The following is a 14,473-nucleotide window of genomic DNA, read 5'->3' as shown; positions in this document are numbered from 1 at the left end:
AAACCTTCTATATATACACACACATAACCAAAACCTTCTCTTTATCTCTCAGTTTCTCTGGCTAGGTTTTGTTTCCATGGATGAAGAATATGAACAACGCATAGAGTCTGCAGTTGATATAGCTCGCCGCGAGCGCGACGAAAGACGCAAAAGATTGAAAAGGGAACAAAACCCAGATGATCACAGACCAGTTGCATATAATGATAAAACCAGAACTACTATTACCATTCCGTCCGGTTGGTTGGAATGCCCTGCAGTTGGTGAAGAAATATGCGGTTTCATAGTTCCTTCCAAGGTTCCGCTTTGTGAATCCTTCGAAGTTCCACCCGGAAAAAGATACTCGTTGAAGCAACTGATTCATCGGCAGAGAGTTTTGGGAAGAAAGATTGGTTTGGTGGTGGATTTGACGAATACTACTCGGTACTATCCGGTGTCGGATTTGAAGAACTTGGGCATCAAGCATGTTAAGATTCAGTGCAAGGGTCGGGATGCTGTACCCGATAATGTATCTGTGAATAAGTTTGTTCATGAGGTCTCGCAATTCATCTCTCGTCAGAAAAGTATCAAGTATCATGTTCTTGTTCACTGTACTCATGGCCATAATCGCACCGGATTTATGATTGTTCATTATATTATGCGCTCGCTTTTTCCTGCTTCTGTCAGTGTCACCCAGGCGATCAATGTGTTTGCCGAAGCTCGGCCTCCGGGAATTTATAAACCGGAATATATTGATGCGCTGTATGCATTTTATCATGAAAATAAGCCTCGGGATGTTGTTGTTTGCCCTCCAACTCCGGAGTGGAAAAGGTCTTCTGATGATTATGGAGGCGGCTCGGCTGCTGATCCATTGTATGAGACCCATGATGAGGAGAGAGATGTAGTGATAATGAGCAATGATGATGTGTTAGGAGATGAGATACCTTGGGACCAGCAAGATGCAATGCGTAGTTTCTGCTATCAAACACTTAGGCTGGGTGTTGGGGCAAGAGGGAACACACCGTTTCCAGGGTCGCACCCAGTTTCTCTTAACAAGGATAATCTGCAGCTGTTGAGGCAGCACTATTATTATACCACATGGAAAGCTGATGGAACGCGATATTTGATGCTGATAACCATGGATGGGTGTTACTTGATTGATAGGAATTTCAATTTTCGACGAGTCCAGATGAGGTTTCCATGTAGAGACCAGACTCATCACTATACATTACTTGATGGGGAAATGGTAATTGATTCTATTAAGAATACAGATAAGAAAGAGAGAAGATATCTTATCTATGATATGATGGCCATTAATCAAGTTTCTGTAATAGATTTGCCTTTCTATGAACGCTGGAAGTTGCTTGAGAAAGAAGTGATTGAACCTCGGAATTATGAACGGGCAAATGTTCTCCAATGTAGGAATCCTTATTATAGATATGACCTTGAACCTTTTAGAGTGAGGAGGAAGGACTTTTGGTTGCTCTCTACTGTTAACAAGGTTTTGGAGCTAAAGCTTTCACATGAATCAGATGGTCTTATTTTTCAGGGTCGGGATGATCCTTATGTTCCTCGCACACATGAAGGCCTCTTGAAGTGGAAATTTGCTAACATGAATTCGGTTGACTTTCTATTTGAGGTGAATGGTGATAATCGTCAGCTACTTTTTCTGCATGAACGAGGGAGGAAGAGACTAATGGAAGGGAATCGGGTTGCATTTGAAGACGGTATAGATCCTTCTTCATATTCTGGAAAGATTATTGAGTGTTCGTGGGATTCTGAAAAAGATGAATGGATCTTTATGCGGATCAGACTAGATAAATCAACTCCGAATGATTTCAATACATACAGGAAGGTAGTTCGGAGTATAAGAGACAATATCACTAAGGACATCTTGTTGAATGAGATTGAAGAGATCATTCGCCTGCCCATGTATGTTGATAGGATTCAAAATGATAGCAAAGCCCACCATCAAACAAATCTAGCTCCACACAGGTGATAGATGGAGTGATTAGGAATTGATGTTGACAATACCTTTAAGGTTCACTATTAATAAGAGAAACACAAATAATGAAGTATGTCATTGTAAGATTTATTTGAGTTTGGTATGTACTTGCATCAGCAAATGGGTCCTTGAGATAGTGTAATTAGCTACCCTTCAAGATTATCTTATTTTTCTATGTTACTTTAGGATTATCTTGTATTGTGTGCTATGCTAGTGAGTTGTGTGGTCCAGTTGGTAGTTTGGTACACTTGATAGTCCTCATCACCAAGCCTGAAATTATATGAGTGGTGTTTATTTCACATAAGCTAATCCACACAGTTTTACGTGCACACACCCTAAAATAACAAAACTCGTCACTTGAAGTCACAATTTTAAACTGTGAAGTAGCAATATATATATATATATATATATATAATTTTACTATAAAAATGGATTATTTATATTATCAATAAATCATAAAATATTAAGTTGATATCATATAAATTTATTTACAAACTTACACAATTTAATCTTGAGTTTGTATTATATGAATATGATATAAACATTTATACATATAATTATATAAACGTATAATATTATATAACACTTAAATCGAGCCCCATACTCACAATAGTGGTCATTACACTCTCTGAACTTTATTGTTGGTCAATTTACTTCTTGAACTTTACACGTGCAAAATCAGTACCTCAGTTAGTCTTGTTAGAAAACATATTTTTGCATCTCATACAAAACAAGTTGTGGAAAAATAATGGATCCACTTCATTCATGTGAGATAACATGAAATATCTAAATTGCATACCTCGATGCAGTGAAATTCAAAACAAAAGAAAATTGAATTTGGGAAGACCTTCAATATTCACCACAATTCCACATATGCCCAAGATGTGTGGTCTCTCAATCAATTCTTAAGTATGATGATTTTCCTTTTGGAAAATGTGTTCAAAAGATGTTTTAGAGAAAACTGTTTTCTCTTCTTTTGATCATACATACTTTTTAATTGCCTAGGCAATTACTTTATTTAATAACTTTATTTCATACTTTTTTTTTCCTGTTGTGATCAAGGTTGATCGGCGATGTTTGGGTTTTTGTTCCGGTGGGATTTTGGTGGTTGATCTGGGTTTTTTTTTTTTTTTTTTCCCTTTTGCGATGGGGTTGATCGGCGATGTCTGGGTTTTTGTTCCGGTGGGATTTTGGTGGTTGATCTAGGTTGATCAATGATGGAGGAAACATTAATCTAGTAGCGGCGGTGTATGGGCTTTTATTGGGGTTGGTTTGGGTTTTTTTTTTTTTTTTTTTTTTTTTCCTGTTGTGATTGTGGTTGATCGGCGGTGTCTGGGTTCATGAGTTCCTCTGCGTTCATCAATGGCTGCGAACATGCTGAAATAGGTTTGGGTTTTCTAATTGTGTAATGTGTATGATGAGAGGCTGCAGCATTTTGGTGGTGGTGTGGTGATTGATGATGGTGGACCCGTAGAGGTGGTGGTGGTGGTGTGGTGATTGGTGATGGTGGAGCCGTTGGAACCATGCCGAGTCTGAAAAAAAGTGACGGTTGGAAAGAAATATTAAAAAATAATATTTTAATAAAAATAGAGTTTTGAGATGTGGGAAGTATTGTAAAATAGTATGGTATAATGATAAAGTGACTTTTTGGAATGGTAAAATAGAGTAGAATTAAAATTTCCCAATTCTAATGCTCTTATTGTGCAAATATACACATTTGCTACAATAACCGTGCAAATATACACGGTTACTGTAGCTATGTATAATCTTATTTTATTAATTTTTTCTCTCACCTCTGCTTTCATTAGTCTCTCTCTCCTTTTCCCCAATCTCTCACCTCTACTCTCACCTCTGCTCTCACCGAACCCAGAGCTTTCACCCAAGCCCAGCGACTCAACTCTTTACTTGGAACGGGCGAGCCAACACATTAGCCAAATTTAGGTCTGACCAGTTGAGTTGGGCCAATCACCAACAACCATCCGCACCACCACCGCAATCCAGCACTACCAACCTTAGAGTTGCTGTCATTATTGTCGGAGGCGTCAATCTTGTTGCTCAGGGTGTCGATCAGTGGGTTTCTCGTTGATTGTTGATCGCTGGGTTGATTGTTGTTTTGATCCATTTTTTATTCTTTGTTAGATTGGTGGGTTTTAGGATTTCATATGGCTAGGTTGATGATGGTGGTTGCTTGATGATGGTGGCTGATGATGGTGTTTGAATGGGTTATGTTGGGTCTGTGAGAGAGATAACAGTGTTAAAGAAATAAATATTTTATTAAATAAATGTGTAGAATAGATAAACTAATATTGGTGTTTTGTAAAAGTGGATGTGTAAAATAGAAAAAATATGATTTTTCTTACAAAATAGAAGGAAATCATGCACTAACTGATGTGGTTGCTCTAAGTCTCCAATTTAATCTTTTAGTTATTCATATATTTTATGAAATCTAATTTCATTATATATAAAATTTAGTAACTCTTTACTAAAGTGACAGATTTTGAATAACCAGTTTCCCTTAAACTTATCTCAACTCTCAAGAGGATATTTCATGTCTCTAAGAAAGAGATTATGAATTCCATCTTGAGAATATGTGTTCCCTCAATACTACATGCGGTTACCTAACATACTGAGGTTTTGACTATTAAATTAAATCTCACTCTTGATATGCCAAACCAACCTACATTTCATGATTGAGTTCACAATCTTCTCAGGATTAAGAGTCTGTGAAAATAGAAGTCATGAGATTTATTATTCAGGTAACAGTTGTTAATTGAATAATTAATCTCACAGTGGTTCAATTCAATATGTCTTATATACTTAAGACATATCAACATATCAACTAGAAGTCTTCACTTTCATGATCAAGACAAATCATCTTAGTTGACATGTTATAATCTTCACATATGAAATGCCCAATTTTATCACTGATTACGAACTAAAATTTTAAATTTACAAAGAACTTGTAATTTATATCTTCTGTCACTAAATCACCAAAATCACATACTATGCATTTCAAAGACTATATCGTAATGTCCAGATATTCATGTTACCATTATTTTAGATTAAAAAAAATGTAATTATTTATAACATAATGTCATACATAATATCATACAATAGGATTTTGGGGCATTAATCCTAATAAGTCTACCGTTACTTTACTAGCAAAAATGCATGTAAGGATTAGAATACCAAAATCAATCATCTCTAGCTAAAGTGCGAATTGATGGAAAGAAGAGAGAAACATTCTGAGCGTGAGTGATGATCGACTAGAACCTCCGCAACATCCCTCCCTCTAATGCTAGAGGTCTTTATCCTAATGTTGAACTTGATGTCTGTGATCCCACTATGTCATTCAACTACGACTTGATCTTTTGTTTTCATTTTGAAGTGACACTATTCTTGGACTTCTCAATTACTTCTCTTACTTTATTTTTGTTCAATTAAATTTAAATACATGGGTTGTTTGACTTTTGGGGAAAACTAACAAAATGTGGTTGATGTGTCCATATGATTAAGCACTTACATACCACTTAATGATCATAATACTACCGGGGATATATAATATATTATAAATTTGTTTAAAAAATTCTATATACTACTTTTGTGTTTGTGTGTTCTAATAAGCATTACTGTTTTCTCAACAAAAAAAATAATAATAATACTAACAGGGATGGACATGATGATTATTTTGAAAACTAAACCGAAGAACAAAAATGAAAATAATTCCAAACTTTTGGGGCAAAGGTGCAAATATAGAAACCGAACCTAAGTAGTAAGTACGGTAAGTGTGTAGAATAAAACAACGTCGTTTGGCACTCGACAATGCCCAACGCTTGTGTTCATAGTGGTTTCCTAATTTTGACCACTCTGTTTATCACGCCACATTCCCCATTCGGCAAAGAGGTCTTCAGTTCTCTCTCTCGCTCGTTTGGAGCTAAAACAAATCACAGAGAGTAAAGAAAAGAAAAAGTGGGTGCATTGGGCAGAACTCCGAAGAAGAAGATGAAGCCAAGTTTGGGTCTCATATGTATTGCGCTTTTGATCTCACCTTTCATATTTGGATCAGTATTTTCATCTTCTTCTCCTCTCAAACACCCACTTCTCGGAATTGCTCCTGAAGGTGACCCCATTTCCTAAACAAGCTTTTTTTCTTTTTTTGATTTAATTGGATATTGAAGGTATTAAGTATTTTTTGTCAACACAGATGAGAAATATTACAAGGCATCATCGGATTGGATAAAATGTAAAGATGGGTCAAAGAAATTCAGCAAAACCCAACTCAATGATGACTTCTGTGATTGCCCTGATGGCACTGACGAGCCTGGTATCTATTTCTTTCCTTTACCCGTCTATTAAATTTTCTCATTGATTCATTTATTTTGATCAAATGGGTATATTTTAATTTCTTAGAAATCAACGAAATCATATACGTTTGGTTGTTTTTTGTACCATATTGGAAGATGGGCTGTCTTTATTTTTTATGTTTAGCTTTAAAATCATTCAGGAATAGATGCATATGGAGATTTCCTGTTTCACTTTTTGATTTTCTGTTCAACCTTTATGCATAGGTAGTCTGTTCAGCCTTACCTTTTGTTCAATTTGTTAGAAGGGGTCCTGCACTAAGCTCCTGGATTTGGTGTTACCTCCTAAGAAGCCCATACACTCCAAAATCTTCAGCATGTCCGTGTCCGACACTTGTCCTTGTCAGACAAGCCAGCGGGGGACAATCCTACATACATGTCCTCATTGTGTGGAGAAAAAACATATAATTTTTATTTTTGAAAAAAACTTTGAATTTAAATATAGTTTTTAAAATTTTGATAATTGTTATTGATTTTCAAACTTAAAATAAACATATAAATAAATTGTTGTATCCCCACCATGCTCTATCTGAATTTTTCAAGAATTGCTGTCCCATGTCGTGGAGAGAGAGAGAAAGCCTCCTTTTTGCTCTATTGGGAATTACATTACATTATCATATCACACTGTGTAAATCGTTTTTTGTTTATCTATACCTGTGCAAAGGGTCTGTCTTCATTGTAGATGGAATTAGGTGTCCACATTTATTTCTTTGATCATTGCACTTGAAGTACAAGTCATTGTAATTCTTTTCATTATGAAAGATATTTCTGTTAGTTCTCTATTACTTTAGTTCACATATTCTTTTGTGGATTTTAGGTACCTCGGCATGCCCTTTGGGAAAATTCTATTGTCGGAATTCAGGACATGCTCCTCGTTTCTTATATTCTTCTAGAGTGAATGATGGTATATGTGGTAAGTGTTTTTTGCTTCATTGACTAGCCACTTCACTTTTTAGTTTTTACTTGATGAGCTTTCCTTTTGACTTTAATTACTATACAAGAAATGTTACATTTTTCAATGCTGAAGTAGCCAACCCAACTATCATTTTCCCTCTTATCCAATGCAACACTAAGAGGATTGAATGAAGCCTGATATATCATAAGAAATAAAGGGGTAACATCCAAGACAGTTTAGGAGACCTTACTTATAAATAAATAAATAAATAAAAAGACAGTTTAGGAGACAGCAGTTAGCGTTATTTGGAACTGAATAGAAATAATTTTGTATTTAAAAGATATTGTTCAGTGTACCTTGAAGGAAAACTGTTTCCTGCCTTTGATTTTATACCTTCACTTCCATGGGCTCGCAACTAAGAAGTTTTGTCATCTTCCTTTAAACGCTGTTTGTTTCTAGATTTTCTGTTGTATCTCAATTGTTTACCTGACTCACTTTGTAATTTAATCTTACCTGTCTACGATATGTAGACTGCTGTGATGGGAGTGATGAGTATGATGGTAAGGTGAAGTGCCCAAATACTTGCTGGGAGGCTGGCAAAGTGGCCAGAGACAAGTTGAAGAAAAAGATTGCTACATATCAAGAAGGTGTCACTTTACGAAAGCAGGACGTTGAACAAGCAAAACTATCTCTGGCAAAAGATGAGGCAGAACTGTTAAAGTTGAAAGACGAAGAAAAAATACTGAAGGTGCTTGTTGAACAGCTTAAAGGTATAGTTGTGTGACTTGTGTCCATGTTGTGCCCTTTTCTTGTTTTTTATTTCAAGTAAATATAATCGCAATCATTGTGTTTATCCCTAGGTTGTAGCCCAGCTATTCAAAGTTGAATATTTTGTTTAGAAGATTAAGTACAAGTGGTGAGCCACATTTTGAATATTCCAATTAGAAAATAGCAATTTTCTTGTTTTGAAACGCTAGGAACTACTAGAAGATGTTCTAGTTACTGCATAACTTCAACAGAATATAGTTATAGACTGATGCAGCGATGTTACATTTGAGAATAAGGGGACAAAGGTTGCTATTCTGATTTGTAATGAAGAGGACTAAAAGAGACATGATGAGCCATCTGCTGTTAATCTTCTAGAAAACATAGAGTTTTTATTTTCTCTAATGACCTTGGTCCTCTTTCTGGCTGATAGATATTGATCTCTTACTTGAATATCCTCTGTGGCTGTTTGGTAATATGAGGTTTACCACCATGTAATTGTTGTTTGCATCACCTTCCATGTAGAGCGTAAGGATGAAATTGAAAAGGCAGAGGAGAAAGAACGATTACAGAAAGAGATAGAAGAGAAGGAAAGAAAAGAAGTTGAGGAGAAGGCTAACCAGGAAAAGAGCAAAACTGAGCAGGAAGCTAATCAGGGGACAAGTGAAGCTGATGAGAAAACTAACAATGAAGAAAAACCCATTGAAAGTATGCATGTTGATGACATAGGAACTGTGGAAGATTCTTCTGCAGATCAGGTTATTTTAACTATCAAATTAATATGATGCTGAATTTCAACCAACCTTTACACGTATTGTGTACCGTACATGAAATTGCATATAATTTTCTCTTCATTGTAAATTTTAGGGTTGACAAATGCTTATAAACTGCCCATATTGTGCACATCTTTAATTTGTTAAGCTAAAATATGAAATGAGAATACATGATACACTATGAAACTTCTTAAACTGTGGGTGATTATTTTTCCTTCAATAGCCTCATTTGGAATTTTTGTGTTTACTATTGAACTTTGTCAGAAAAATGTTGTATATACTTATTGGTGCCCGTGCCTGCATGCAACCACAAACTTGTGTATAATGAAGTATATACATAGGTGGCGAATTAGCTGTGCTTGGCCTGTGACAATAGTCACTTTTCCCCTGTATTGTGAATAAGTTTATATCTACTAGTTTCTCATTCACAGCCTTTTAATAGGATGTTGCAACTGACAATGATGAGTCAGAAGCTGAAGTTGAGTACAGTGATGACTCTGGGAACGAAGGATCTCTTGTTGATGGAGTAGATCAGGTAAAGTCCTCCCTAAAGTTATATTCCCCACCCTCCCCCCCCCCACCCCCCCAAAAAAAAAAATTAGATATGGAGGGAAGTGAACTCCCGAAGAATGTCATTATCTGATATCTTCTAGATTTGTTTATCTCAATACAGCATGCAGCAGAAGCGAAGGAAGAGTCTGCAGTTATCCCTGAAACTGTTCATGATTCTGAAAGCAAGGTATCTCCTCATAAATCCAGTGTTGTGATATTTTTCTCCTCAATTCTGTTAATTGGAAATATAACTTTATTCATTCATGTCCTCTATTATATCTCCAAATCCAACTTACCATACCACTTGATTGCCCGAGTTGTTTGTTAAATACCTAACTATTCAATAAAGTGTCATTCTATTTCTTTTTTTGATTGGTAAGTTATACACATACCTAGTGGGTCTTGAACCCATGATCTCACCCTCCAACCAATTATTATGGGAGAACGAAATTCCAGTTAAGCTATAGCTTATTGGCATATTGTCTTATTATTTCTTACAAATATCATTGTGTTATGGATATGGTATGTATGTTTCATTTGCTTATAGGTAAAGATAAAGATAAATATTTGAAAGAATTGAAGACAACAAAATGAAAAGAGTTGAAGAAGTGCACCATTTGTAAATAGGATTGAGGAAAAAGAGCAGTGTACAGCTGTGGGCAATTTTCACCTTTGAGATTGTGAAAATGACTAAGATTTCGTTTTAGTCTAATAAAATTTTAGTCTAGGGTGGACCAAGTCCACATTGATTGATATTTTTAATATAAAACTTCTATATACAAAATTATAGGGTGAGTGTGGATGAGGGTATGCAAATATCATGTTGACTACTTCTAGTTGGACATTCAACTAGAAATAGTCATTTAGGACATATGAATCACTAATATCTGTGGGGAATGGTTTTTGTGAGGTGTTGGAGTTTGTGTATGTTACATTCTCAAGTTTTACAATGTGTCGTAGCTTTGACTGAATTTAAGTATAAATGATATGTGAGTGTGTGTGTGTGTGTGTGTGTGTGTGAGAGAGAGAGAGAGAGAGAGAATTAAGATATGTTTTCCATCATCAGCCTTCTCTATTTCCAAAGGGGAGAGGGGCATTTTCCAAAGTTTCAAAATTTTCTTGGAATCTTAAATTACAACATCCCTTGGTATCTTTAGGGGAATGATGCATCAGAAAATACTGAGGGGTTATCGAAAGAAGAGTTGGGTCGCCTTGTTGCTTCTCGCTGGACAGGAGAGAATACTGAGAAACAAACTGAAGAAGTTGATGCTGCAAAAGATAAAGATCATGGAGGCCATGAGGAGATACCCGAGGCCACACATGATGAGGAAGATGATGGCTATGCTTCGGAAACAGATGATGACAACCAAAGATATGAGGATGAAGATATGGAAGATGAGGTAGATGAAGATTTTAGAGAGGAGGATCATTATGATTCTGGTTCATACAAATCTGAATTAGACACTGAACCAGACTTGTCAGGTTTGCAACAGTTTGTTCATGGTGAATTTGTTGTTTGTGCATCCTTTAAAAAATAATAATAATAAAATCTAGTTGTTTTTTATAATGATACACTCCTAATTTTTTACTAACCAAATTATCTTTTAGATATAACAACCCCAAGTAACCCATCTTGGTTGGAGAAGATACAAAAAACTGTCCACAACATTCTACGTGCTGTTAATTTATTCCAGACTTCAGTAAACCAGACAGGTATAACTGAAGTTTTATGCTATATTCAGTTACTAACACTGGAAATAAGTGCAAGGAAATGGCTTATCTGTTTCATTTTGGCTTCTTTAGAGGCTGCTAGTGTACGCAAAGAATATGATGATTCCAGTGCCAAGTTATCTAAACTTCAGTCAAGAATATCAAGTTTGTCGCAGAAGCTTAAACATGATTTTGGTTAGTACATAATGAACTGTGTCTGTATTTATGCTGTAGCTTTTGTCTTCACTGTGAGAAAGTTGGTTGTTAGCTTGCTTCCATACGCTAAGCTCAGATTTATTTTGGCAGGGCCAGAGAAGGAGTTTTATTCATTCTATGATCGTTGCTTTGAGAGCAAGCAGAACAAGTTACAAATTTTGTCTTAGTCTAATAGTTTATTGTCTTCACAATATAATGGGTTTTTAAGTACATTGCAATACTGTTTATTTTCAAATTTTTTTAACATTTGGGCAATAAAAAAATCTTGGTTCAGGTATGTTTACAAAGTCTGCCCATACAAACAAGCTTCCCAGGAGGAGAGTCATACTACAACTCGTTTGGGGTTGGTATCTCTTACATATATTCTCCCTTACATTTCTAGGTTCCCTGGTTCTTTTTGTGTGTATATGTTTTGAGGTGATATTTTAGGTAAACTGGAAGAAGGATCTCTAAACAATATTATCTAGGTATCATTTGTTGTCTATTTCTCGGTGTGTCAGCAATATTTTTTAATTTATTATTGTTAGTTCTTCTGCCCGGGAGATCTTTGTCAGAGACTTTGAATGCATCTTAGCTGTTGAACCAATCAGTTTAATTCTAGATTAATAGCCATGCATCAAGAAGAATGCAACATTGAACAATAAACTTATGACATAATTGTGCCGTTTCTCAGTTGGTTACATCTCCTGGAATGGAGCACAAATAAATGGAACCATTCTAATGCATACAGACCACCTTATCTTGTTGGTTTGCTCTCAGTAGAGTTGTGGCCAGTTGTTGGTGCTACTTTTGGAAATATTCAAGGATATGGGTTTGTCATATTTGTATCTGATATACGTTGTGTACACGTGTGCGCACACGGACACAACATCCCTCTACTTGCTGTGACATCTCTCTCTCATGTGTTTTATTCTATTCTCAATCAGCTTACTTGCTGTTTCTTGTTCTCCATTTCTCTTTGGGTCGTAGGCGCTGGGACAAATTTGAGGATTCATACCGAGTCATGGTGTTTTCAAATGGTGACAAATGCTGGAATGGGCCTGATAGAAGTTTGAAGGTACTTATTCTCATGCTATTAAGTTGGGTCATGTTTTTGTTTTCTTTGGTGTAAAATGCCCTTTTTCAAAGGGTTAGTGAGGTTGTGGCTTTCAGTGGTTGCTTTAGCTGGCAGACCATGCTTATAAGAAAAGGTTGTTACTGTAGGCCACCAAGTTTTACTAGAAGTGCCACTGAAAAGAACTAAATGCCCTTTTTCTTAATATCTCCCTGCAATTCTCTGTGTTGATTTTCAGGTCAGGCTAAGATGTGGACTGAAAAATGAGGTTGCTGATGTAGATGAACCAAGTCGTTGCGAGTAAGAATTGCTATCTTCTCCCTCCCTCTCTCTCTCTCTCTCTCTCTCTCATTGTTAATTTTTTCATGGCAGATATGTGGCATTGTTATCTACCCCAGCTCTTTGCCTAGAAGAAAAGCTTAAGGTATTTTTTTCTCAATCCTAAATAATTTGCAGTGTTTGTCACTTCTCTCCTGCACTAAATCCTAACGGGGGAATGGGTAAACAATGAAATGTGACAGGAACTGCAACATAAACTAGAGTTGATGAATAAAGAACAACCACAAAGCCACGACGAACTTTGAACTTTCTGGATGGATTCGCCCTCGAATGGATTAGAGTAAGCTGATTGGTTAAAGTGATCATTTGATAATGGGAAAACTATCTATTCAATGTCCAAGGTTAAGAGATGTATAATGCGGCTTTTGGGCAGGTAGTTTGCAAGATATTAAATGCAACGTTTGAAGTGGACTCCTGAAATTTTTCTGTTCTGGAGCACACTTGATGTGGCAGCTGTTTTTTGTGGGGGAGATGGATTGAGGTTGAGCCTTGGGACTTGGGAGCCCTCATTTCAAGTTGGGCTTAGCTAGACTTGTCTTGATATTCATCCTGAGTTATATTCTTGAATTGAGGTTAATTTAAGTAATAGTACTAAGTAATACTAAAAGTCAAGTATGATTGTTGCACAAAATGATACATCTAGTGCACAAAACTTCACCAGCAAGCTGTCTTATCCTTAATTTTTTTGGAGTGGTTGATTCCGAGACATGATAGTTCCTAAGTATTATTAGTGATGATAATCAATGGAAAGCACTTCCATTAGTTGAATCTTTGTTTTTTCAAGTGTAACTGAGTTCAATTATTTTTTAAAAAATATATCATTGTGGGGGATCAAGATTCAGAAGTGGTATTAGATTTAGGAAAATGTTAACGGGCGCCGTGTGATACCCTTTAAAGATGAGTTATTGTGAGGTTCAGTTAATAATTAATCGGTAGCAAAGTTTAGTTACAAAATTGATTATAATCTAAAACTACAATTTTACTCCTTTTTTTTTTTATTGAATATGAATTTTGACAAATCTACCATTGGATTGTATCTTCTTCTTATATTCTTCATGCTTGCAAAATTTTTACAAAATTAAAAATCAATAGTCATGTCATCAATAAATTGTTTAAATTGTAAGTTTTTGTAATTTAAAATTATGTATAAAATTTGACATATATATTAAGAGCACAAAAAACATATAATAAAATGGTTAGATTTTCAAAATATGTAGTAATGTTAATGATATTGAGTAAGGTTGTAGTTTTAACCTACAATAAATTTTGTAGTTAAATTTTGTCTATTAATTGGCGTGAATTGATGAGAGGGGCTGAAAATATAACTAAAGAAATAAGTGAAACTAAAAAAAAAGGTTAATTCCATTGGCTCACACCGTATAAAACCAGCCATTTCTTAAATGGCACCTTGCGATGTCTGTTGATACGACCTATTTAGATTTAAACATACTCCCGTGATTGCCTGCCGACTATCTTTTTAATAATGAAATTGTCAGCTAAACACGTAGAAACTGTGATGACAAATGAGAGACAACCAACCCAACTGCAAAAGTGCTTGGACTTCGCAGTTTGCACCAGTTTAAACGCAATAGCCCAAGGTTTTACTAAACTTTGTGAGCATGTGGTTTGGGAAAAGGTCTGATCCTGGAATTTCATTATGAGCAATCAACGGCCTTGTGCTATGGGCTGTGGCCTGTGGGCATGAAACGCCACTAGCACCCATTCAAAACATTGGGCTACTTTATTATGAACCCCTTTGAGCCAGGAAAATGAGAAATAATAAATACTCTTCTTCAACATGGTGGTCAAAAAAGACCTTCTAGTAAT

The 14,473-nt window shown here is 35.8% G+C and overlaps 2 protein-coding genes across 3 annotated transcripts; both read left to right on the top strand.

Annotated features, from left to right (window-relative positions):
* The first annotated feature begins 76 nt into the window (after nt 1-76).
* LOC115976991 (mRNA-capping enzyme-like) lies at nt 77-1,975 on the top strand. The gene has a single exon (XM_031098608.1). The coding sequence runs from the start codon at nt 77-79 to the stop codon at nt 1,973-1,975; it is 1,899 nt and encodes a 632-aa protein (XP_030954468.1).
* A 3,829-nt stretch (nt 1,976-5,804) lies between these two features.
* Nucleotides 5,805-13,414, top strand: LOC115976999 (glucosidase 2 subunit beta). Of its 2 annotated transcripts, XM_031098626.1 has the most exons (17): nt 5,805-6,101; nt 6,186-6,305; nt 7,160-7,255; nt 7,768-8,007; nt 8,528-8,760; nt 9,218-9,310; nt 9,449-9,514; nt 10,485-10,809; nt 10,936-11,040; nt 11,131-11,232; nt 11,344-11,401; nt 11,528-11,596; nt 12,223-12,310; nt 12,546-12,607; nt 12,680-12,731; nt 12,829-12,926; nt 13,020-13,414. In XM_031098626.1, the coding sequence occupies exons 1-16, from the start codon at nt 5,984-5,986 to the stop codon at nt 12,889-12,891; spliced, it is 1,890 nt and encodes a 629-aa protein (XP_030954486.1). In that variant the 5' UTR covers nt 5,805-5,983; the 3' UTR covers nt 12,892-12,926; nt 13,020-13,414. The 2 variants fall into 2 exon arrangements, with proteins under 2 accessions (XP_030954486.1, XP_030954481.1); XM_031098621.1 differs by having other exon boundaries at nt 12,829-13,414.
* The last annotated feature ends 1,059 nt before the right edge of the window (nt 13,415-14,473 follow it).

The sequence above is a fragment of the Quercus lobata genome, chromosome 1 (assembly GCF_001633185.2).
Source record: "Quercus lobata isolate SW786 chromosome 1, ValleyOak3.0 Primary Assembly, whole genome shotgun sequence".
Classification (NCBI taxonomy): domain Eukaryota; kingdom Viridiplantae; phylum Streptophyta; class Magnoliopsida; order Fagales; family Fagaceae; genus Quercus; species Quercus lobata.
This window is presented reverse-complemented; position numbering and strand designations above follow the sequence as displayed.